We start from the raw sequence: 27,082 nt of genomic DNA on the forward strand, positions 1-27,082 counted from the left end.
AATGGTTTATTATATTTTGTATTACGTGGTCTCAATCATGTATGTTTACCTCTTTATTTGCACTTTGTATGATCCTGTAATTTTCGTTAGGTACATTTATTATTGCTTTATTTATAAAAAAAAAAAAAACAACTTTAAATAATATTGGAAAAAGTAACGTGTAGCTTTGAAAATATCTACGTGCATTTTTATTAATTTCTGCTTTCTGTATTCCTCTTTCTAAAGCGGTATTAGTCAGGCACATATGAATCATTCATTTTTTATTATGTTTAACTCATAAATTAAAAAAGGCTTTTAGTTGTAATTCCATTAACTTAATCAAAACCACTTTCGGATGTTATCATTGGCCCTAAAGAGCTTTCAAGACATTAATGATCTTTAATATATCAGAATATTAACCTTTTATGGCTTGTTTTGAAAGCTGCCCTGAATGGCGACTTTGTTAACCCTTTGCCAGCAATCGAACCAACATGTGCATGGGACACACATCTAGCACACAAGGGTTAAATATATCAGCTTTGATAATGACTTGGCTTACAACGACCACAATGTAAAGACATGTGAATTTAGATTCTTTTTTTTTTTTTTATGTGATAACGTGAATGCATCTTGAGTGCATTGTCAAACATTAGGGAACACATATATACAGCTGACTGCACATAAAGATTAAAGAATGTGTTTTCATGATTGATTTTTCACTTTTGAATGTCTGTTACAGCAACCTCTTGAGATACAGCGACAGCAATTTTAGTGACTTTGTCATCAGAAATTGTCGGTGTACCATCATGTAGCACTATTAAACTTGTGTATACTTTGAGATGATCGTTGCTATGACTTTTCAGAATTCCTTTTTTAATAATTATGCCATGCAAACAAGAGAGGCTTAGCTAAATATAGTTTCCAGTGGGAAAACGGGGCATTCGTCATTTTTAGGAAGCTTATACAATGTATTTGACTATCTTGCATAATAGAATCCTGGGAAATAGTTACTAAAGCACACATTCTAGCAGCAGTCATTGGTTGATTGCAAATTGTAATCTAATTGCTATAAGATGATATCCACAAAGAATATGTTCCAGGCCTTCAAGTGATAAACAGCTAAACAATGCTTATCAATATGTTAGGTGTGTTATTATAGGTTAGATGAAAAATGTTTTGAAAGCATTCTTCAAGTGCTTTGCATAGGGAGTGATCTAAGGAGCATTCTCTTTTTATCTATGAAATATAGGTCAGCAGCGATTTACTAACATTTTACTTAACTATATTTTCACTCATCTACTTATGAAGCATGTGATCTATACAAGATCTTGTACAGTTATCTACAACTCCCAATGAATTTTCACAGGCATTCTCTTCTATGAGAGAGCTTGTATAGCAGACAAACAAAGGTAGACCCTTTCAATTATGAAAATCCATGCAATAAGGTCACTTAGCAAGTTAGCAAAAAACATTTGACGGGTACTAATAACTAGATGTTTTACATGAATCAAGCAACTTAAAAATGTGAATAGTGAGTACTCTACAGCTTTCAACAGAAACCATTTGGAATACCATGACTGATGGAGACCTCTCATCCACTTCTAGTCTCCGCAGACCCTGGAATTTTGCAGATACTGAGAGACATTCAAGTGTCAGCACTTTTATTGTTTACTTTAAAATGTTAAATATATTTAGTCATGTTTGTAATGCATCATCTCCATGATGCATTAAAACAAAGATTAACTCTAACCTGGATTGTCCATTCCAGCAGTTAATCTGATGTGCATATCTAAATCTCACAATCCATATACACTGGTTTTGCACCAGCAATTTATGTATCTTTGCCTAATCAATGCTTTCCTACTTTCACAACGTTCACTACTAGTTCACTATAATGTAAGTGCACCGCAGCCTCAACATAGCTTGGTTAGAGACCTAATAAAGTTTATATCATCTTACCGTAAAGGGACACTATTGTCCCCAAAACAACTTTAGCTTAATGAAGCAGTTTTGGTGTGTAGATCATACCTCTGTAGTCTATCTGCTCAGTCCTCTGCTATTTAGGAGTTAAATCACATTTTTATGCAGCCTTAGTCACACATCCGTGCATGTAATCTCCTACTGAAGTGAGATTTAATGTTTACCTTAATTGGATAGTCTTTATTGGACAGTCTGTTTAATTTAGAATTTCTTATCTCCTGCATGTTAATAGCTTGACCTTGCAGGAGCACCCTGCTTGTGATTAGAGTTCAAGGTTTAAAAATAATATCAGGAAGTATTACTTTACTGAGAGGGTAGTGGATGCACGGAATAGCCTTCCAGCTGAAGTGGTAGAGGTTAACACAGTAAAGGAGTTTAAGCATGCGTGGGATAGGCATAAGGCTATCCTTACTATAAGATAAGGCCAGGGACTAATGAAAGTATTTAGAAAATTGGGCAGACTAGATGGGCCAAATGATTCTTATCTGCCGTCACATTCTATGTTTCTATGTTAAAGAGCAGGGGATAAAACTTCTAAAGTAAGTTAACATCTGTTCAAAAATTAAACCTTTTTTTTTTGCATGCAGGCTGTGTGAGTCACAGCCAGGGTATGTGTGGCTAGGGCTGCATAAACATGGCAGGTAATTGAGCAGTGAGATTTCAGAGCCACGATATAGACACAAAAAATGCTTCATCAAGCTAAGGCTGTTTTGGTGACTATAGTATCCCTTTAATTTGATGGGAGTTGGCCGAATACCATTTAGAAGGCTATACCATTAATGGTACCATTAGAAATGTAACATTTAAAATATAAAATCATAGTGGTTGTTGTTTATGGGACTTCAAAATGTCAATAAATTACACTATATACTTTATCTTTCTGTAGGCTGGTGAGAAGCACTATCACCCAACCTGTGCACGATGTGTCAGATGCAATCTGATGTTTGCAGAAGGTGAAGAGATGTACCTTCAAGGTAAAGAGTTACCTGATACTTGTGATGGCTGACAACAAAGCCAGGTTACCCATACTTTCAAGCCTGTGGTGTGCCCTAGTGCAAGCGTAGGTAACCTTCAGCACTCCAAATGTTGTGGACCACATCTCCCTTAATGCAGGGTTATGGTTGCAACATCTGGAGTTCCAAAAGCCGCCTACTCCTGTCCTAGTGAGCAAAAGATACACTTACTATTTTTATTCAAGTTTGTACTTTATTAACTATTGTAAGGTAAGATGTCAAAATCCTATTTGCAACCTCCACCGGCACATTTGGTAAGATCTTGAGACAGCCATATGGGTTCTTCTACAAGTTAGGGGGAATCCTTTGAGGTATCAATCAGTTTGGCATAATTTATTCCTGAGGTGTTGCCCTGCTCTCAGTTTAGGTTCTTGTAAGTTAGTGAAGTGGTAGATACACTAAGATGTGGTTAAATGTGGAGTATTCACTCCAGTAACGAGATCCACTGAATATAAGTATAAACCCTGGTAGTCTTTATACATTATTATATAATCTATAAATGTGTCCAATAGACAAACAGAGGACCAGCAGTGGTGAACGATCTACATCTATGAAGACCTTTCAAGAAGTGCTACACTGACCTACTCATAGTAGTCAACATTTAAGAGTTTATACTGGGGGCATATGTGATTATGCAATACCTTTGAGGAACATTGGTGGTGGTGGGCGAGAATTTAGTTAAAATAATATTTAACTTTCTGAAATGACACCCAACTTGAGTAATTAAAATTAGCATAACATAGACAGCTAGGTACATAGGTATCCACAATATGTGACTTACTTATAAAGTCCAATATCATAGAAGTGCTTACCTATTTAATTTATGATTAAAATAAAAATAATTTCATAGTAAAAACACAGAAACACAATAGGTGGCGCACTTAACATGCAATAAAAAGTGAAAATTATTTCATGTTTGTTATATTTTCTGCAGGCAATTCAATATGGCATCCTATATGTCGTCAGGCCGCTAAATCAGAAGAGAGAAACAAGGTAAAGTAATGCAAACAAGCCTTTATAAATCTTAGACAATCACTGTCCTTCTGGGTTTAGAAGGAATAGTAATCATGTGGCAAGAAGAAAAATCAATCACCATGGAGACCAATAGAATACTGCTTCTGACTGCACCACTTTTAGATTTTTAGAATTTTTAGATCTTGCCAGCAAAATCTATTGACTTTACTCAGATTGACATCTCGTTGTGCCTTTCTGTACTTGGATATTTATTGATTTCATTAAAGGGGCTCAATAATTATAGATTATGCGAGTTTTAGGGTATAATCTTAATTTTAATAATGACAGAAGGTTTGTTTAACTTCCTTTACTGTAGTCCTAGCAGCAAAGTATTTACTCCATAACAGAACAATCAAAAAACAATAAACCTAACAAATTGATATACCCACTGAAACGAACGGTCATAGTAAATAACTGAAGAAAACAAAAACTTCATTAAAGATCAACTGGAACAGGGAGCCTTGTTGAATAAGATTCAGCCACTCATATACACCAAAGCAAATCCGTAAAGCTCACACTGAAAAAGAACAGAATTCTTGGAAAAGGATTAATAAAATATTATTCTAGGGCAATGTAAATACCATACATAAAAATGGTTTTAGAATAAATTAAAATATAGAATATATAAGACATCAATAGAAAAATGTATGTTATTCAATAATATAAGAAGATATTTCAACAAACAGTAGCATATTACCTAATATGAAAGGTCTAAAACACTTACCATAACATAAGGGAAGAGTAAGGAGGGAAAATATTTACCTTGTGTAATTATTAAGAATATAGATACCCTAAAGCCATATTGCATGACAGGAGGCTTTATATTTTCCTTGTTAACGCTCTAGTAATAGTGCAAAAGAAGCGTGAGAAACTGGGTCAAAAATAAAATGTCTTTTGGCCCGCAGCTGCGCAACTGGGTGGCGGCTTTGTACACGACCCCGACAGCGCGCATTCGCGTCAATGGTGCATTAACGAAACCTTTCCCCATCAGCAATGGCACGCGGCAAGGTTGTCCCCTGTCCCCCCTCCTGTTTGCCCTCTCTCTAGAACCTTTCCTGGAGGCGGTCAGACGGGACGGGGGTATTACGGGGGTGACTCTGGAAGCAGAGGAACACAAACTTGCCGCCTATGCTGATGACATGTTGTTCTTCCTGGAACAACCCTTAATTTCCATCCCTAACCTCCTCAAAGCGTTCCGCGATTTTCATCGAGTCTCCAACTTGAAATTGAATATGACCAAGTCAGAGGCCTTGCCTCTACTCGATAACACCGAGCTGGTTGATCGGTTGAGCTCAGAGTTCGCCTTCTCTTGGCGACCAGATAGACTACGGTACCTGGGCACTTGGCTACCGAGAGATCTCGCACAACTCTACCCGATGAACTTTCCCCCCCTACTCGCAATTATCCAAAAGGACCTTCTACGTTGGTCCCCAATGTATCTCACCTGGTTCGGCCGCATACAAGCCCTGAAAATGAATGTCCTCCCCAGACTACTATATCTTTTCACGACATTACCTGTCGCGATCCCGCAATCGTTCTTCCGTACACTGGCCAGAGACATCCGTAGCTTTGTATGGAACCGCTCCGCTTCCCGCATTCGCAGAGCCACCCTGGAACGCCCAAAGTCAGCAGGGGGGGCCGGACTACCTTCCGTGCAACGATACTACCAGGCCACACATCTACAAAGGGTGGTGGACTGGCACGCGAACACGGGTGCCAGGAGATGGGTGTCCATGGAGGTACAGCAATCCCGCGGTACGATCCCTGCTAGACTCTGGCTTGGCTCCCTTACATATTCTGAGCTCCGACTCCAAAATCCCCTCATAGACGCCACCCTTAGGGTATGGTGTTCACTACGCTTCACGCACAGGCTCACCACATCACCTAACCCACTGACCCCGATCACACATAACCCGTCTGTCGCGGACGGTCTCACCCCCGCGGCAATGCGAAATTTCCACCAGACGGACTGGCTCTACCTGCATCAGTGGATCGCAGACAGAGCCCTTAAACCGTTACCCGATGTCATATCGACCCAGCAACCGACCCTGATAGACGCGTTCCACTATCACCAGGTGAAGACATACTACACAAATATTCAAGGCAAAGACCACATTCACAGACAACTGACCGACTTCGAACAACTGTGCACCGACAGAAAACACCTTGATCACGCTGTATCCCACCTCTACGTACGCCTACTGACACCGGACAATGAGGGCACACTGGGGTTCACGGACAGGTGGGAGCGGGAGACGGACACGCGCTTGACTGCCCAGGAGTGGGGCAAAGTCTTTCTCCTAACCCACAAATGCTCCATTAGCTCCAAATACCAGGAGATGAGCTACAAATTACTCACGCGATGGTATAGAACCCCAGAAGTGCTCAGACACATGCACGGTACAACCTCTGGCGACTGCTGGAGATGCCACTCCGCCCTGGGCACCACCCTTCATATCTGGTGGTCTTGCCCACGCATAGCTCCATACTGGCACATGATACACGACAAAATTAAGGAAATCACGGACACAGACCTCCCATTCTTGCCATTGGCAATGCTCCTCCACCACACATCCATGCCCATTCAACAGTACAAAAAATCCCTCACAATACACCTGCTCTCTGCTGCGAAAAGCCTTATCCCGCTGCTTTGGAAAAGCCAGGCGGCACCCACTTACAAGCAATGGGTCGACAAGGTTGAGGAGATCCGTGGGATGGAAATGCTAACTGCGTCCCTGCGGGAGCGCTCGGACAAGTGCGCCCTCCAATGGTACCCCTGGACGTCCTATACTGCACGGGACGGGCCTGACCCCGTATTCCCGGCCCCCCAGGAGACGCCTGATACCCTCGCCTGCTACCCCGACCCATATCCCTATGACGAAGATTAGTTCCCAGACCCAGCCACCCCCTCCTATACCCAACCTTTGACTCACCTGACAGCTATAGACGCGCCTGTAATACATTTTACACCCGAGGAAGGTGCCCCACATCGCCAACCACAACCCGCTTAGGCGGACACGCTGTACATTGATTGTGACAATGTCATTGGTGAAACATTATACTCGACTATGTATCAATGCTGGGCTCGATATACTGAGCCGATGTATGTCATTCTTTGCAATTTGATGTTTGTTTCCCCCGCCCCTCCCCTCCCTTTCCTTTTTTCTGTACCCCTTCCTTACTTGAAAAATCTCTCATAAATAAAGAATGTCTAAAAAATAAAAATAAAATGTCTGGAAAGTGTCTTCCCTGGACCAGTCCACGGACTGAAGAATATCAGAAAGAGAGGTTCCTGAAATAGAGGCAGATTAAGCCACTGCCTTGTGAGCACCTAATGAAGAATTCACGTTGACTAAGGATAAAAGCCATTGAATTCAGCGTTCAAGAGTCGTCAAAGAGAGATAATTTTACCTAGGAAATGAGAAGTTGTCCGGAGTTGGAAAGGCAAAGGGATGCTGTAATCAAAACATAAGAAACAATAGCTGAAGCAACACAAAGTTTGGAGTAATCTCAAAAGAAAAGGTAAAAACCGGCCAAGCAATCAGATTTAGAATGACGAGCAATCCAAAATGTCACTTCCTTAGGAGGGAACAGGAGGCATCAACATCAAACGCTCGAACTTCAGAGACCCAATTAAAAGAATGTTAACAAAGTAAAAGTACATTTCACCTATTATTGTCGTGGATCGTCCCATAGTTGAGAATATTTAGGCAGCAGAGGACGTGATAAATAAATACAGTGCATGAGTCTACAAACAAGAGGGTCCTTAGCAATAGGGATCCCAGGAACTGGAACATGAGCTGCCGAGGTTGCCGAACACATGACATTAATAGAGCTGTAAAGGGATTGAGGTCTCTTTCCAAACACCAGCTAGTCAAGGTATGCCAAGCTGAAAGGTAACACCATCTGGTACCTGGGCCCAGGAGTCCCACAATAATTATCTAGCTTTCTCAAATAGTCCATCGACATTTCAAGATCCCCTGAAAGCATTCAAAGCCACTAGATGTTGATGGTCTTGGAGAACAAAAGGATGGTGGTTCCCCCATAGGTCTGTGAATTCCACTGGCAAAGTTGGAATCCAGAGAGGATCCATGAAGGATATTTCCTGGTTTCGGATATCTTGAAGCACTCTCTCTATTATGGCAAGTGGTGGGAATGTATAGGCTAGTTGGGCTGGCCACATTTGGAGAAATGCATCCGCTGCCATGCAATCTGGATCCTTTAGTCAACTGTCGAATTGCTGTTTAACACTTAAAAATCTATTCAGACAATGTTCATCTTGTAACTCAAATACGTTTCAGTACTAAGTGGTTAAAGTCACTGAACAACAAATTGTAGTGATTTGAAAACTGAATTGCTTTGTTTTCTCTACAGGAAACAAGAACATCTTCAGAAAGTATTATCTCAGTACCGGCATCAAGCACTTCTGGATCCCCTAGTCGAGTTATATATGTAAGTTTGTATAATCACTTAGTGTAAAAAAGTCTGTTTAGAGCCTTGTAAAAATGGCTGTATGCTTCTACAGTTCTACGAGTGTGATCACCACAAAAAAGCTTAGGGATGTTTTCTGCATGCACAGTAAAGTGGTTAAGGGTGTATCACATTGCAGGGCTCACTCCTTTCAGGTCTCGATTTTCCATGAGGTATCGAAAAATGTTGGAGGTAGCTGACAGTGCTCAGCACATATGTCCATATCTAGTGGTCTTGCCACAGGTTATCAGTGTTTTGGACAACAATCCAGAAAATTATGTAGTCAATATTTGGTGATATTTTCTGCCTCACTCCTGAGCCAACACTACTTTAGCTTCCCCCATGCATCTACCCCAGAATGAAGAATGTTTGCTAAGACATATAACTACATTTTAATACAATCATATAATAATTATCCGTTATATCATTGATGCCAACACATTGATGAAATACCAGCCCTCAAAGTGTCTAGGAAAGGGTGTAGAGAGCTTAGGAAATACATTTGGTTGAGCAACTAATTATGATAACAGCCCCAAAATGCTATTTTGTGGGTTTTTTCTTGAATTCCTAGAATCTGACCTTTTTCTGTTATTAGAACTGGCAACCCAGGTTACAGATCAAAATAATTGCTGTTTTCTTCCGAAGCCTCTACTTTCCAGATGGTTGACCTTTAACTGGTGTTTATAGTTGTATGCAGTCATCCTCGTTTTGCCCTGTATTAAGTTGTTAATAGCCCTCTGTTTTAGACGATAAAGCCCAAATATTTACCATCTCTGTTCTCCTTTTTTTCAATCTTTGCTTTTCCTCCCCTTCCTTCCTCCCATTCTAACTTTCTCCTGTGTTTTCTTTATTGTAATTGTGCATGCTTACATGACCAAAAGTTAACATTATTACATTGAAGCTGCTTAATTTTAACGATTGTTTTTTCTGGAATGATGTGCATTATATCTAATAATGTGTCTTCTCTGGTATTTAATATACTATTCTTGTTTTTTTGTTTTTTAAATGTCTTAATAAATAAATAATATTCCAGGTCCATCCAAAGTGCAGGACATTTATGAGGCGAGTGGTTGACGGCCCCATAACTGAATGAAACTTTACTTGACCTCACTTTAAGAGGCACAGTCACCCAATTCATTAGTAACAACACAAGTAATTACAGGAAGGCTCTAGGGGTCCAGCAGTCATTGTGCGCTGTATTTATTTTTTCTTTACTACACGCTCTGCATGTGAGCTACGATGGTGTAACATCCCAACATTGGTGGCAAAGTGGACAGAACGTTCATCAGCCAGGTTGTCATTCAGGCAGTGGGCATGATTGACAACCAATGATAAAGTGGAAGCACAAAACATGCAGCAATCTCTAGAGGTGTGTGTCTAATGATATGCTGGTGTATAATGATATCAGTGAGTCACACTGTCTGCGACAGAGTGTTTTCTCCCTCCATCCATGGTTCCAGGTGCCAGCCTAATCATACTGTCTGCTAGGAGAATAAGCGCACACTGTCTCTTTTTGTATTTTATACCATGCTTATTTTATGCTGCGGTCCAGTACTGTGTGACGTGGAAGAGAATAACTGTTCCGAACCCTAGCTATTTTTTTATATATATATATATATATATATATATATATATATATATATATATATATAAATTACTTTAAAATCAGCTTTCTTATGTTCTTTCCTCTTCCTAAATCTTTTCTTGATTTTTTTTGGCCAAGTAAAAATAATAATAATAAAGTTAAACTAATAGTGGAAAAAGTTGATTTTGGCTTCCCTCAGTGGCGTGGCTCAAAAAAGGAAATTCCCTTTCCAAACGACATATTAAATCAGAGAACTGGCTCACAGCAATATTGCACTGCAATTGAAGAATGTTTACAAATGATGGCGTGCCTGTCTGCAGAGATAACATGGGTGGTATGAGTTGCAGTTTCAATTACTACTTTACTCCTTAGTAGTAGGAAAAAACACATTTTGTTTGAAATGAACTGAATGTATAGCTAACACATAAAAATAGGTTAAAGAAGCAATTTCATGAGAAGCAATTTTCAGAAGCTTCTGCCCCAGAAGATGACCATGGGAGGGTTGGCAAGGTGTAAGGGGCAATTGCCCCACTGATTCGAGTTGTGGAATGCAGTCTCATCTTCTTCTGGGGTGAGCTGGGACTACATGAGTGAGGCAGCAGGCAGGGTTTGTGTGTATTCTTTGCTAGCCCAGCATTGTGTAGGTTTGCAGTGGGCTAGTAGAGTGCAATTTCAATGTGCTCCAGATCTGACTTGCCCACATCTGAATAATGTAGCATCTGGGGTTACCAGGCTGTCCGACTATGTTGAGCATATATGATGTCTTTGGTGTTTGCTGCAGGGTGAGATAAGACAGTGACCATGACATTCATAGCTTGTGTTGGTTGTTCTTGGTGGCAATGTGGCTGTCTAAAACAGAGTTTGTGTCTCCCTGGGAATGTTCCATCACATTATGCACGACTAGTACATTAGCAGCAAGGTCTAATGGCCACTGAGAATAGGCGAGGATAATAAATGCTAAGAGATCTTCTTTGGTTTCCCTGTCTTATACTCCAAGAAGATTACTCCAAACCCCATTACCATTTCAATTATTTTGTGGTTGTGGTGCCTGAAGTCTATTTCACTATGAAATGTTGTAAATACACAATTTACTTTTACCTACCTTTGCTGCCAGACGTGTAACTCCACCTCTGGCAGCATCATTGGAACGTCATTAGCCAATCCAGAAGAAGAGTTCCAGGCTAATGTAAATTCTGTGCATATTTCTAGTTTATCTAGTTTATATATTTTTTATAGAGACTTATTTGAATTTCATGTACTCTTTCACTCCTGTCCTTTACTATTCTACTTGTTCTGTTTCATTCCTTTTCTTTCCTCTATTCTTTAGGCAAAACTTGGGGATGAAATTATTGACTACAAGGACTTGGCGGCTCTACCTAAGAACAAAGCCATCTATAATATTGATCGTCCTGATATGATCTCCTATTCTCCATATATCTGTTACTCTACAGATGATAGACATAGTTATGGGGAGGTACTATTTATATATTTATTTTTTTTAAATTCTATTTACCCTATGAGTACTAAAATTGTTGAACTCAAACTTTCATTGAAAGTTATGCTTAAAACATTGTCATATCCAATCTCTGAGGAAAATGCCAATACATACAATAGTCCAATTCAATTGTTGCATTTTGCCAAAGGATTGGGCCACATCCTTCTCCACACGAGGGACACTTGGAGGAAGTCACAGGCATTCTCGGTAACTATTTAACTAATGCTATATTAGAATGAAAGTCTTTAGGTCCTCTAAAATGTCCTGTCAACCCATTGAGAAAAACCACAAAATCATATTTTGTTTTCACATTTTATGTGTGTATCCTAAGAAAATACTCCCTCCGCAGAGTATCCAAGTGTTACCTGGCAAATGTATTGCTTTCATTTATTGTGTAAAATTAGTGAGTAAAAAGTAATATAGAAAAAGATATTGGCTAAAGAGGAAGCTGAAATAGAGTGCACTAATTCAGTACATCCATGTTCAACTTCTAAACCCTAGATATGTCTGCTCCGTCAGTGTATAGCAAAAAAGTGCTGTGAATGGGAGCATAGAACGAACTATGTACAGTGATATAAATCTTTATTGGTCCCTCCTACTCCTCCTATCTTGGCACTGTATATACTTATTTTTAATCTTTTCTCTATTCCCTCAAGAGGGACCATTAAAGATTTATATCACTGTACATAGTTCGTTCTATGCTCCCATTCAAAGCACTTTTTTGCTATACACTGACGGAGCAGACATATCTAGGGTTTAGAAGTTGAACATGGATGTACTGAATTAGTGCACTCTATTTCAGCTTCCTCTTTAGCTATTATTGTTTCGGGTTATGCCCGCATTCCCTTCAACCGCCTACTACTCCGGTGGAGCGATCACCTGTTGGTCCTTCCACCGCTGTTGTATTATTCATAGAAAAAGATATTGTTAAACATTTATTTTTTAACGTCAATCTTCACGTGAGCTTTTCTCTTCAATCATCTTGCCCAGGTAAACAAATTGTACAAGGGAACACTTAAACAATTGTTGAATTAGGAAGTATTAGCCCTTTATAATTAAGAAAAATAATTTTAAACCACCAGATCTGTCTGTTTTTGAACCTACAGTAGTGATCACCATCATATCCCATGATGCCAAGACAGCTTAAAAGGACACTAAAGTCACCCAGAACACTTAATCTCCATGACGTGGTCTGGGTGCCATGCTCCTGTATATTTAACCCTTCTGTTCACCTTGTAGGATTAAACACACCTGTAGTGGTTATCATACTGACAGCCACTGGAGGTGCTTCCGTAGCCCTGATACAGTAAAACTTGGTCACATGACGCTGTAGCTCATAGTAAGATATTAAATACAATGCATTCCTGGGGTAAAGCTGCACATACCCTTTAGGTCTCCAGTGGTGTGAGCAATGCTAAGGGAGTTTCAGCGCTAACACAAGTGATTAAAAATCTTATTAAAATTATTTTATGGCACACGGAAGGTGTGGACTACTCTAGGTAGGGACAGGGACACTATTGCATTAGGAATACAGATTTGTATTCCTAAAGCTATAGTGCTCCTTAGTAGCCTATTCTAATTGTTTCTCAAAGTTCCAATCCATATAGAATGTTTCCATACTGAAGGAATAAAATGTATCTATTCCTAATAGTGCTGACCTATACATGTCAAGTAAGGGACTGATAGCGAGAGATGATCACTATGGTGACTGTGAGTCATGTGATGCTGGAAGGCTTTTCTTTCTCTACAGGGTGCCAAAGACTTGTGACCCCATTGAGCTACTGCTGCGTAAAAAGCACTCGAAAAATAATGAAATATTCATGTTCACTGCATAATTTCAGCTGTTAATCTTGCAGCAACATTGCTAATAAACATAAATTTAAAATATATATTTCTGATAAATTAATGGAAAAAATATGGTACCGGTATTTGTCGTCTATTACTTCCTTGTACTTGACAGCGCTACACTAATGCTTGTTTCGTGTCTTCATAGAGTAATTTTTGCTAAGAAAAATATGCATTGGAAGCTGGATTCTTTTTGTAGGTTTTGGACCGGGCAGGAGTCTAATTTGAATTCATTTTTCATTCTCTCACTATGGTCAGACAATCATCCAAAACAGACTTATAAAACTTCCTTACACTCAGTTTTCACATCTTTGTGCATTAAGTGCAACTTGTGTTGTGTGTATGTAGGCACAGGTTCTATAAAAGCCTGTAATCTGAAAAATCTTGTCTACGGTTGACATATGGTATAAATAATTTTTTCAAAAGCTTTGATTTGGCAAACCACAAACCCTTTATTTTATTAGCAGAGAACAGGTCAGATACAGTTTAGGTTTTATCTACTACATTTTGTCGACCATTCCAACAGTTTTGAGGGATTTAGTTAACATTTTCTGAATAAATAATTATTACTGTCTAAAATGTGACACTAATTCTCTTACAGAATATCACAGAAAAGTAAACCCAGGCCATTAATAAGTGTGTTGCTTTTTGGTGTTTTTTTTAATTTTATTATTTTTTCATATTTAGGTTATTTGACAGTTATCTGTTTCTAAACAAAATAGAAAACAAACTTAGATGCAATCAGACATGTGATTACAAGTGAATAGAGATGTCCCGAACAGTTCGCCAGGAACTGTTCGCTGGCGAACATAGCTTGTTCGCAGTCGCCGCGGCGGGCAAACATATGCGACGTTTGGTCCGCCCCCTATTCGTCATGGAGGTGGGAGGGTCTGGGAGGGAGGGTCTGCTGCTGATTGGCTGGAATGTGTCTGCTGACTGTGAGGTACAGGGTCAAAGTTTACTCAATGATGACGAATAGGGGGCGGACCGAACATCGCATATGTTCGCCCGCTGCGGCGACCGCCAACAAGCTATGTCCACCGGCGAACAGTTCCCGGCGAACTGTTCGGGACAGCTCTACAAGTGAATAGAAAAAAAAAAAGGTGTGAAGAGCGGAGAAGTAGCGAATAATGTATCTACAGTGTACCCAGTCAGGTGCCATCTGCACTTGGCAAGTTTGGGTTGGTATACACGGTACCTGTGAATGATATTCTTATGCATTGACTCACACTGGACGTGCTGAGCCAGCAGTTTCCTAGCATGCATAGTGACCAGTCTTAGCTTGACCATTGTAATATAAAATATAAGTACCAATAATATACAATATATTTATATTTTGTAATATAAAGCCCAAGCAGGCATACAAGAAAAACTTGTTTTAAACCTACCAGGACCAGTTTCCAGGTTAAAACCACTCTACCGTTTATTAAAGAAACAGAAATGTTGTCTTTCTATTACTGATTGTCAGTGTGTGAAGTATATAATGTTCCATAATGTAATTTTAAAAATTGTTTAACAAGATCATATTTAACAGAACAGTGTCCTGGAAATGTACTCCCTAATGAAAAAATGAACTTGTTTTTGAGCTGCATATCATTTTCCTGAATGACAGATTGTAGTATTGAGTGACTGCGGTACTTACAGATCTATATGTCCATATTTTCATTGCTTTATGATTTCATCAATGGTTTTACCTAAAAAAAAATGTTACAACTACAAATATTTACAAAATAAAAATAACAAAGTATTTAACCAGGAAAGGTACATTCAGATTACTTTGGTTTTCAAGTACCTCCTTAGACCAACATCCAGGGGTTGTTACCCAATTTAATGGTACTCAATTTATATACCTCAAAAGGATGAAGGGCTGAGTCAGCCCTACCAGGATTTGAACCTGCGACCCAAGAGTTGAATAGATTCTACTGATAATGTATTAGCCCATTAATGTATCCAAAACCATGTTTTTAGAATCATTTAGTTGACCAAATACTCAGTTCAAGTAGTAAACTTTTGCTGCTCTAGAAATACGTTGAACACCTGCCTTAAACTCATAAACAATTCAAGTAAAATTAACTCATATTATGTATTACAATACACTTAAAATTCACTCATATTGCTTATTACAATACACTTAATATACCTCATATTACTGGAAACAAGGGGAGTTGAATAATGGCCCACATCTTCCTTTGCAAAAATACATATTTGCCTGAGCTTTATTCATCTTAGTCAACAAATAACCGTGCCTGCTCAAAATATGACCCCCCCACCAAAAGTGAAAATCATTTGACAACATTAAGTTAAGAAAAATGTATATAAACCCCAAATTGTTCACAGATTAATTTATCACATTTCATATACAATAATATTTTTTTTTGCTTAATTTAGTAGAAAGTTTTCTCTATATGAATAAAGATATTAACATGTGTACTGCCAAGATTTGGAATGCTTCATTGCTGCATTATGCCAATGTGTATTTTTTGATATCTTATAATTAGTTATACATACCATTCAATAAATCCATATTTAAAGGGACACTACAGATATCTAAAACACTTTAGTTTGCTGCAGTGCTTTATGTGTGAAAAGTGTGTCCTCTTTTTTTCATTTTACAAAAAGAGCAGATATCACGAGAAATTGGCACGTTTATGAATATGTCTTGTTACACTCACGGCCCCCTAGCTGTCAATTACACAACCGTTCCAGTTACTTCCTGGTTATATACCTCAGCGGAGCTAAACTCAAGAGGGTGCAATTGCCCAGAGCACCTGCCTTGCAAAGACTTCTCATTGAGCTACATTGGGAAGTCTGTGATTGGACAGCCACAGAAAGTCTGGGCGGGTTTAGAAGGGGAGGGCTTGCAAGGGTTTCAGACAAGAAATCTGCAGCTTTTGCAAGCTCTTTTTAGGTAAGCCCCCAATGGAAAAATGTACTATTAAATGCATACATGTTTTCTTTTGGGGTATATCTACTAAGCAGTGATTTTTAAAAAAGTGTGTGTTGATATAGTGTCCTCTTAAGAAATGATTCACATTTAAATATGGATGTCACATTGCAGAGTTGTCATACATGGTAAATGCATTGTTTTGTCATTATACGTTCCGTGCATGAGTTCTGATCACTAATTTATTTTGTGTTGCTATTTGCAGTCACCTCTGTTGCTCTCTCCAACGCCTACCGAGGTAATGGCCATATCTGTTCTTTTCATAACATGCTACTTGTTAAACAGCGCTGATCGGTTGCATTTATGCTTTTTATGCTTCATGCTTGATTACGCACCCCATGGCAGGGAATTCATAAATATGATTTACACAAATAATATCCATAATCACACTGGGAAAATACTTCACAGTCTCATTCAAAGCTAATGGCATATATCAAACTGAGTAAATAAGGTGTAGACAATCCCAGTACAAGAATGCAGATTTTAACTAATTATTATTGTGTGTATAAGGATTAAAAATTAAACACATTATTAACTCCCCTCTATGAAGGCAGACAAAGAATTAAAGTGACAAACTTTAGTTTGGCTAAGGCTACAACAAAATCATTATTTCCCATGCCGATATGAACCAATGGCAAATAGATATTCAAGTATAAGTAAAATAAAGGTATTGTACTTTTGGGCAACCTCCTGGCCTAATAAGAGCATTAAAAGACATAACATTCTACTAGAGTAACAATTCAATTCATGCCTGCTCCACCAGTTAGAATGCTGGGGTTTTACTTATTTAGCCTGGCATAAATGCCCTAACTATATATACTGATTAAAGTCCCTATATCTGATGCCTCTAAGTATTGTGTGGGCATATAAACCTGTCCTGTAACAACACATCATTTTAACTTATTCCTTCCAATGTTGTCAAATGATGATTTTATACTTCATTCTCATCCCAAGTCAACTGAAGCAGGTATCCTTAAAATGTAACATAACTGCAGTTTATTCACTGTGAATTTATTGACATCCAAATTGCAGAACATCAGATTATCAAAAAAAATACCTAGGCGAGAGATATATTTTTAACTCTTGGTATCTTGTTGTCGTGAATGCATTCTTTTAGAAACAGTCTCAGCAGTGTTAAACATATCACCAAGTTCCAAATATGAAATACCACATTGAGAAATTGTTATGTTTTGTATTTCATGAAATTTGTGTATTTATAGATTTTATAAATGTGTATGTATATGCCATGTATTATTTTACATGTCATACAGAGCTGAATAGACATATTTCACTAGGAGCCATATAACACTCTGGACAGTTTTAGTGTTATCTGGGAAATAAGTATTTTTTTATTTTTATGTATATTGTTTATACTTGGGCCATCTCAACTCTTGGGTAGATAATTACTTGCTTTTTGTAGACTAAATAATTTTGTAGACCCCCTTTTTTATTGTTATCACAATTTACTACGAAAAGATGGAACAAGTACAAGTAGAATGGATTATGTTCAGCACATTGAAATAAAGTTGTTATGGTTGTAACAAACTGTTTAACCCCACAGTCTACTTTTCGGGTGCTGTAAAAATATTTCCCATTGCATTACCTGCCCTCTCAGTGCTCATACTAACCTGAAATTATTTTCTTACTTTTCAGGGAGATCCGGATGATCGGTCAGTTAAACAATACCGGGCATCTAGTCCAAGCTCGACGGGGTCATTAGGTTATGGTCGTTACACCCCAACATCCCATTCACCCCAGCACTACAGCAGACCAGGTAAATTAAATCACTCTCCAGATGTCTGGTTAAATAATTGGTTCATTTTGTTGGGTTAATATCAACTCTGATTATATATATTTAAAAATACTGTATATATTTTTCTACTAAGCATTTTTACGTCTGAGGACATTGTATTGGCCAGACCGACGAGTGGATTTTGTTATAATGAGATTAATTGGTTGATTGGGCTATTGATTTTTATTGGTAACATTGTAATGTTTCTATTCACTACATCCAACCTTACTATACACATTGCCTCAAGCTGGTTTTCTTTATTTCTGTGAAATTGATTTTTAAAATGTATCTGTACCTGTGTTTGTGAGATATTTCTTTGCAACATTAGGCTACATTGAGCAGCTAAAGGTGTACTGTATACATGTATCAAGCATTGTATATGTGGCTTTAAGTTGATTCCACCATGGCTTCACTGTTCGTCAAGGGGCTCATCGAAGTTCAGTGGAGTATGGATGGCCACAGCTAACAGATCTGCCTCTTTACTGGGCCATGTGCATTTAGGGGCCCCTTATGATATAATGTATTCCCTCAATGAGTGATTGTGAATAGATATATATAACTTTTCAAATGGTCTATTGACTCTAGTAAGAGATGGGTACATTTCCCCAGTGCATAATCCTTTCTCTTGCTGCTCCTGTAATGGTTGAATTGCACCTTGTAAAATGTACGCAAGAAAAGAGGGTCTGTGATATCATACTCTTCAACATCAGTGCCCCATGAAGCAGAGTGCCGTTGGGTGGGGTAAAAAGTGTTAGCCAGTGTAAAGAATCTCATAATTGGCACCACCCAAATGGGGCAGACCTGCCTGGAAAGGAGTTACATCCACCTAGAAAATTGGCAGGTTAAGCTGGCTTCAATGACACTATACTTTCTGCCAGTCAACTAGGATGGACCTCCTAGGGTGGTAACGTGCAGGAAACACTGTTTCAGTGCCCTTCGCAGCGTCCTAGTGCCCTGAGCATAGTGCAAGTACGTCTTATGACCCAATTGTGTTGGACTTTTTGGGGACAGTTTCCTGGTGACCTCAAAAGCAGGACACCAGGAAAAGAAAAAGGACCCTGAAATTGAGACTATCCCTATACAATCCAGTTTGTTGGGAGGCATTGTAATGTGTTCATGGAAGGGCATTGCAATTTGTCATGGCACCTAAAAATATATTTAGATGCCCAAAGTACTGGTTCAATGCTATGTAACATATCAAGGACTCAATATTCACTTTTTACGTAGTACATGATTGAATACATTGTGCTTTGACACAAATAGTCTTAATGCAACTATATGCACCATTTATATGGTCAAAGTGTAGTCTTCTGACATATACATATCCAAGATGATAAAAGAAGATAAAAAATATATCATTGTTAAAGTGGAGAATACGAGATCAAGGACCATAAGTATAAAAAGGTGGCCCTGTGAATTCTAATGAATTTAAATCCAAATTGTAAAATTAGTGAATAACCCTGCTAAGTGCCAAAAAATCCCTTCCTCCACTTAATCCTCCGTGTCAAATACATAACAGTACTTGTTTCCCATAAAAATATAAACTTTCCTTGAAGGGAACGAGTCCTGCTCTGGGCAAGGATTATGCAAATTGGTCACTTTCATATCATATGAAAAATATTTGCTGAACATTTGATGAGCAAGCATGGTTTTAGTAAATGTGAAATTATAGGAAATATGTTTGGGTTTTTTTGTCCTCTGGGCTAATGGACATTTAACTTTATAAGCTGTAAGAAATAATTCGATATATTAGCCCAGTGAGTGCCAGAAGTTTATGAAATAGACAGTGAAAGGCATATGAGATTATTGGAGCCCTGGGAGAGAGGTGGCTATTATAATATTAAATAATAATAATAATTAATAATTAGCGATTTTTATAGCGCTTTTCTCCCTGTGAGACTCAAAACATAAAGACATAAAAGTTAGGAGTTTCTGAAGGCCAGCTGAGCGGACTGAATGCCTGATGGAAGAGGTGGGTCTCTAGCTTTTTTTATTTAAAAGTCTGTAAGGATGGTGCCTCTCTGATTGGGCCCGGTAAAGAGTTCCAGAAGGTAGGGGCAGCGTGGCTGAACGCCCTGGAACCTGAGTCTGTCTTTATTCTTGGCACTGACAGGAGGGATTTGTTGGCTGACCGAAGTGAAAGGGATGGAATGTAGGGTGTCAGGAGCTCTTTCAGATACTATGGGCCTTGATTGTTTAAGGCTTTGTAGGTTAGCAGGCCAATTTTAACCCCTTAAGGACACATGACATGTTTGACATGTCATGATTCCCTTTTATTCCTGAAGTTTGGTCCTTAACGGGTTAAAATATGTTTGCCATTTTATTATTGAGAAAATAAGCTAACATTGTCACACAGATGCTTGCAAACTACACCTCCCATGTCTCTCAGCGAGCCAGAAAGTCAAAATTAGCCATCTTTGCTCTGTGTGGTCACTGTGTACAATAGTATTTAATGGACCATGACAAGACTATAAAAAAGGGACTATCACTTCCTTGGAGTGCACACTACTGAATAAAACATGTTTTCTTCTAAATGGCTTGCCAGGCTGACTTGCCTATTCTTTGGACAGATCCAACCAACAATGGCTCTGCACCCTTTGATGTGATTCACACCACTGGTCCATCTCCTGCAAGTCAGATTATTATTAAATGATTAGATTGTGCCATCAGGTGATGATAATGTTGTTTCTTTGATACAATTTCAGTATAGTTTAAAGGACCACTCTAGTGCCAGGAAAACATACTGGTTTTCCTGGCACTAGAGTGCCCTGAGGGTGCCCCCACCCTCAGGGTCCCCCTCCCGCCCGGCTCTGTAAAGGGGAAAAGGGGTAAAACTTACCTTTTTCCAGCGCTGGGCGGGGAGATCTCTCCCTCCGATCCTCCTCCGTTCTGCCCCGTCGGCTGAATGCGTTCCTATGGACGCTTGCGTGCTCTTACTGTGATTTCCACAGTGAGAATCACGCAAGCGCCTCTAGCGGCTGTCAATGAGACAGCCACTAGAGGATTTGGGGGAAGGCTTATTATTATTATTATTATTGCCATTTATATAGCGCCAACAGATTCCGTAGCGCTTTACAATATTTTGAGAGGGGGGGATGCAACAATAAATAAGACAATTACAAGAAAACTTACAGGAATAATAGGTTGAAGAGGACCCTGCTCAAATGAGCTTACAGTCTATAGGAGGTGGGGTATTAGAAACATTAGGATAGGAAATATCAAGTAGGAGTGAAGCAGAGCTGGAGGAGAGAGCAAAGCACTATCTAAGAGACAGGTATGTAAGGGAGACATTACTCTGGGAGGCCATACGCTTTCCTGAAGAGATGGGATTTAAGGCCCTTTTTAAATGATTGAAGACTAGGGGAGAGTCTGATGGCAGTAGGCAAGTTATTCCATAGGAGAGGAGCCGCCCGTGAGAAGTCCTGCAAGCGTGAGTTGGCCGTACGGGTGCGAGCAGCGGTCAGGAGGTGGTCGCGGGCAGAGCGGAGGGTACGAGGAGGGGCATACCTCTGGATCAGTGAAGAGATATAAGAGGGGTTGGAATTGTTCAGTGCTTTAAATGTATGGGTTAGCACTTTGAATTGACTCCTATAGGATACAGGGAGCCAATGTAAGGACTGGCAGAGGGGCGAGGTGTGAGAGGACCGACTGGATAGGAAAATCAGTCTAGCTGCAGCATTCATTACAGACTGTAGCGGGGCAGTACGGCTTTTGGGGAGACCAATCAGGAGAGGGTTACAGTAATCCATGCGGGAAATTACTACAAGCTACTACAAGCATGGACAAGCTCCTTGGTAGCATCTTGCGTAAGAAAGGGGCGGATGCGGGCTATGTTTTTGAGTTGGAACCTACAGTTTTTCTGAAACTGCTATGTTTATAAAATAATGGGTTAACCCTAGCTGGACCTGGCACCCAGACCACTTCATTAAGCTGAAGTGGTCTGGGTGCCTAGAGTGGTCCTTTAACCAATATTCAACATATAAAACTCACCGCATGCATTCCTTCATATTCTATGGATAATCTTCCTCAGTTATCAATCATAATACCGGTGTAGTAAGACAGATTTAAATAGATGCTTCCTCTGGACCAATTTTTATTGTACAAACCTTATATTGTTGTTTCAAACAAATCTACGCAATAGCTGAACAACTGAATCTAATCTACTCATTTTATTTAATAAGATTTCACAGTTTATCAGACTGTGCTTCCTGAAAACTGCTCACCCCATTTAACTTTGAGATCAGGCTATCTATTTTCGACATCCACTTTCTACATTACCTTCAAACATGTTCCTATTATCTTTGGAACCCATAATCCCAGCGATTCTGCCCTATGCCTCTGCTTAAATAGAAAGTACATTTTATTCCAGCAAATGTAGACCGCTTTGGAAGCCTGAGATCTTCAGGTATAGAACATTTAACCTTACTTTGTGTGTCATTTAGAGTGTGTATTCTCACACTGGCTTCTAATGTATTTCTTTTTTTTAATATTACACAATCAGCCTGTTATTTCAATGGGCAGATCACATTTTAGAATCCCGCACAGCACGTATGAACTGGTGCTAATGCTCTGATCACCTCCATGCAGTCTGGGGACCCTAAACTGAGGCTGTTAACTTAACTACTACACTAAAAGTACAGTTAACCCCTATCCTGCACATTAACCTCTACGCTACTGTTTAACCTTGGCACTAACCATAAACACTACACAAACATAACACTTACATTAACACTACCAGATCCTAACAATATCAAGTTACATAAAAGATACATAACAATGAAATGTATATTAAGGGAGACTGAGCCCTGTTACCCATTAGGTGACTGCTAAGGCCCGGGCTTAGAAAGGAGCATGGAGCTCTGGCTGGGGCATTCCTTGAGCTGGCAGGGAGATCAAAAGAATATAATAAAAAAAAAAAATAACTTGCCTGGCTGTGGAGGAGTGTCAGGGTTGGGGACTCAGCAGTTTGAGCCAGGGAAATTGCGAGGGAGCAGAGATTGTCAATTGCTTATTTGTTTTATGTATCAGATAGAGTGTATTTATACATACTACTGAGTGCGTGTATGCATCAGCGAGTGTTGGTGTAATAAATACATGTGTAACACAGTGTGCGTTTCTGTGCTTTCATATGTTTCAGTGTCTGTATGCATTAGTGAGTGAGAATGTGTGTGCGTATGTGTGTATTGATCAGTCATAGCGTTTAGTACATTTTTTGTTCATTTTATTGCATATATAAGTAGTATGGCATATATTATATAAGTAGTATGATATATATTAGATGCAAATATAATACTGTTAGTGTTTCAGTCTCATTACCAGGCTTTACTCAAGACGTCAAGGCAATGGGGCTGCAACGTTGACTGTATGTTGTTGCACATTTGAAAGAGGACATTTGTCCCATGAAAGCTTTTGTTGATGCAGCAGGGATAATCTTACTTCACTTAGTCCCATTTTTTAAATTTGTTTTACAATAAGAAAACAGACATAAATCGACAAAATGTATATATATGTTTTGAAGAAAGTTTATTGTATAAACTGAAACGCTGACCAAATAAATTTACTGTTTGTGTATTATGTGCTTAACGCTGCATCAAATCATTTAAAGCAGAAATCCTCGAGTACAGGATTTTCAGATTTTTATATAAAATTTGTCTGTGTGTGTGTAAACATACACACAAGGAAAATACCACATGCTCCATTCTAAACTGGCTGTAATGCTTCTGAAATTTAGACGTTTCCTGTCTTAGGTCCAATTGTACAGCGCTACGGAATTTGCTGGAGTTATATAAATAATAAAATAATAATAAAATAATAATAATGAGGATTTGTGATTCTGCATTGCATAAGTATGTCATTTTGCTAAAGTACTAGATTTGGGCGGTCCCCAGTTTACTAACTACCACTTGAAAAAGGAGTGAGCTGTATTTTTTTTATTGTATCACTTGGTCCAGGTACACTCTTTTGGTCAATGCATGTACAGGTAAGTGTCTACTAAATATTACTGATATTGAAAATGAAAGAGGTGTATCAAAAACAAATTAACCCACACAGGTACATAAAAATAACTTTCAATGTAAAAGTGTAAGTTGAAACAGTTCTCATAACTTTTAGTCAATTTACAGAAAAATATGAACTCAATCTCACATCAGAAATTAAAAATGTATAATCTTCAACGATTCTGTTTTCATTTCATAGGTCCACAGTTTTGTTTATTAGGCCCCTTCCCCATTTTCTTTGTGTTTTATTTTTATTTTTGAGTTTTTTTTTACATTTTCTCATACTTGCTGACCAATATTCGTTCCCAAAAATATCAGTTCATCGCTTTTCAAGCATTTGCCAATTCTGCATGAATTGATATGATTTTCAGTGCTTGTCATTCTGTAACAATGCTTCTTAAATGACTGCTGCTGGTGATGGTGCATGGGATACGAGGAAGGCCCTAAACTTTTGTTTTCGTTTACTTTTTGTTGCCTTATCAGTTGGTACTGAGCCTTTTGGTACCAGTAGCTGCCTCTCTCTGTCCCAACACACAAGCCCTACATCTGCTTTCCAGCATCATTACATCCCTTTCTTCAAAGGTAAGCACAGGAATGCCACTTGTCATTTGATTCCTGTAACCTGGCGGTAGGCAACCTCTGCCATTTTGGATGCTGGCAGAGCATCATCAGAAATGTAGTACAGCATCTTTAGTCACCTGTTGTGGATCTAAATCCCTGTGATGCTATGCTTGTCTAAAGGCTGGCAGGGCATCATGGGAGATGTGGGAGTCCATGGCATCTGAAATGGCAGAAATTAGCTATCTCTTGTGTAGTCGGCCTTTTGTTTGGAATGAGTCCATGTAAGCTCCTTTTTATTTATCTATTTTGTGTTTGGTATTTTAAAGCATGGTTTGCTTATATGTGTATTGTTGAACTGCGAATCCTATCATCTGTCCGCGGGTGATATCCTTTGTTGTCCGAAAAGTTGAGATTCAAAGCTTCACAGTCTCTGGCATTTTTTTTCTCACATCTTTATTATCCACAAATGAACACAAATTAACATTAGAATGCTCCAGGCGATATAACCACTTTTAGGATTTTATGCCAAATGCATTCTTTATCAATAACCTCCGATGCCTTTAAATCAACATTTCATGTTACTGGAATGTTGGATAAAGTACCAAGAAATGTGTGTTATTTGATTGCCTGGCACTGTGTGAGTCATTCCGATCACTGCATGCTGTCACTCCGTCATTCACCCTTCTAGATATGCTTGATGCTTGTCATCTAAAAAGAATAGCAAAGTCAGTACGTTAATGGATTGGTAAGTCGAATAGTGGGAGTTCTTTGCTTTTTGATATTTCAGCAGTGCTACCTCATATTTCAATATAAATGCTATGAAATTTTATGCTGTCCATGTGCGTCACATCATCTTTTCCAAATATAAACCCTAATTTCCTAGGAAGAATCATTGCGCACTTGAAGTGAACCCAGCCAGAACTGTTATATGGATTATAGAATGCTATAAAAAGGGTGAGGTTGATTGAGAGATGGGTTTAGTATTTCTTAGAGAAACAACGTTTAGAACTTGCAGAACAATGACGATTGAAGCAATATGATCCATATTTTCCTAGAATGTCTTTATCTGAATGTCTCTATGGCTCATTGTAGTGGTTATAGTATACAGAGGCCACGGGCTCCACTCTCTGGGTTATTAAAAAAGTGAGAATTGTCAGGAAAGCAAAAAGAATTCAAAGTTAATTCCAAATTCAAAAGTTGAGGCATAACTTCAGGCTTTACCATTAGATAAAGTAGTCTTACTAAATCTAATGGCATCATAAAATATATGTTTATAAAATGCTCAGAAGTAACAAAACCGCTTGAAATGTGAATTTACACAAGAATAGGTCAGGTTTGACTGCATTAATAATGTCCTTCACTCTTTCTCTATAAATATTTAAATATACAATACAAATCATAAATATTAATAAATATCACATAATAAATCTAAACTTAAGAAAAGCAGTAAGATTACTATTCTGTGGCCATAGTCTTACTTTGAATAACCTTCACAGCAAACAACTGCTCAGAATAGGTTTCACAGTTTGTTTTCTAAAAAAATATTCTGAGTAACCTCCTTTGATAAAGTTGCTCCCTCTACTGGCTTCATTGATTTGAAACTGTTAATAAAGAGCCCTTCTGCAGGTCATGGCTTTCAATTCTTTTTATTTCCCATAAACTCTAAGACTATGTCATTGTAATATCGGTAAACCTTTATCTAGGTTTGGAACACTCCCTGACCTACTCAGAAAGGAAGCGATGATAATTATCGACATGGATACCATTTCTGATAGGGTGAACTCACAGTAAGGAGTTTAAGTTGTTTCCCTTATAGTTATCGTATTTACTCATCACTGGAATAGGGATTGCTGATAGTGATCACGTGTACTTTCTAAGGATTGTTTTCCCAAACTATGTAGGCAGACAAGAGGTCAGTCATTCATATACTATAATGATTTTAGTTATTGAGACACCAAAATAAAATTATATTCTTTTATTTTATTACTGATACCTTACTCTACCCTATAGGTAAAGTATATTATGTCTCAAATCCAAAAGGTCACAAAAGAACTCACACCATTCCCATACATTGGATCTTTCAAAAAGCTATCACCTTGACAATTCTGAACTTTGAGGTCAAAGTGTCCAGTCCACTTCATGTAACGACTTCATTCATATAGCTCACCAAACTTCTTTTTGAGTGAAAGCAACTCTATTAAATCCATTACCTGGACTATGAGAAATGCATGTTTTTTTTGGACACATTGTTAACCTGTCTGGATCATTTTGTGTTTTCTGTTTGTGAATATTCTGTCCAGTCGATGTTAGGTTGTGGTAATAAAACTGACCAATGTGTATGGATGTGCATTAATCTAACCCATTTGAAAATTGTGGATCTGGGATACCATATTTATATGTCTGAGCAT

At 38.6% G+C, this 27,082-nt stretch overlaps 1 protein-coding gene across 1 annotated transcript in view; it reads left to right on the forward strand.

Moving 5' to 3' along the window:
* The window catches only part of ABLIM2 (actin binding LIM protein family member 2), a 127,031-nt gene that overhangs the window by 51,969 nt on the left and 47,980 nt on the right, over nt 1–27,082 (forward strand). Inside the window, exons 7-12 of the mRNA XM_063457740.1 lie at nt 2,846–2,933; nt 3,907–3,965; nt 8,361–8,438; nt 11,369–11,515; nt 17,979–18,099; nt 24,597–24,695. Coding sequence (XP_063313810.1) covers nt 2,846–2,933; nt 3,907–3,965; nt 8,361–8,438; nt 11,369–11,515; nt 17,979–18,099; nt 24,597–24,695 — 592 coding nt within the window. The remainder of the gene's footprint in view (nt 1–2,845; nt 2,934–3,906; nt 3,966–8,360; nt 8,439–11,368; nt 11,516–17,978; nt 18,100–24,596; nt 24,696–27,082) is intronic.

The sequence above is a fragment of the Pelobates fuscus genome, chromosome 6 (genome assembly GCF_036172605.1).
Source record: "Pelobates fuscus isolate aPelFus1 chromosome 6, aPelFus1.pri, whole genome shotgun sequence".
Lineage (NCBI taxonomy): Eukaryota > Metazoa > Chordata > Amphibia > Anura > Pelobatidae > Pelobates > Pelobates fuscus.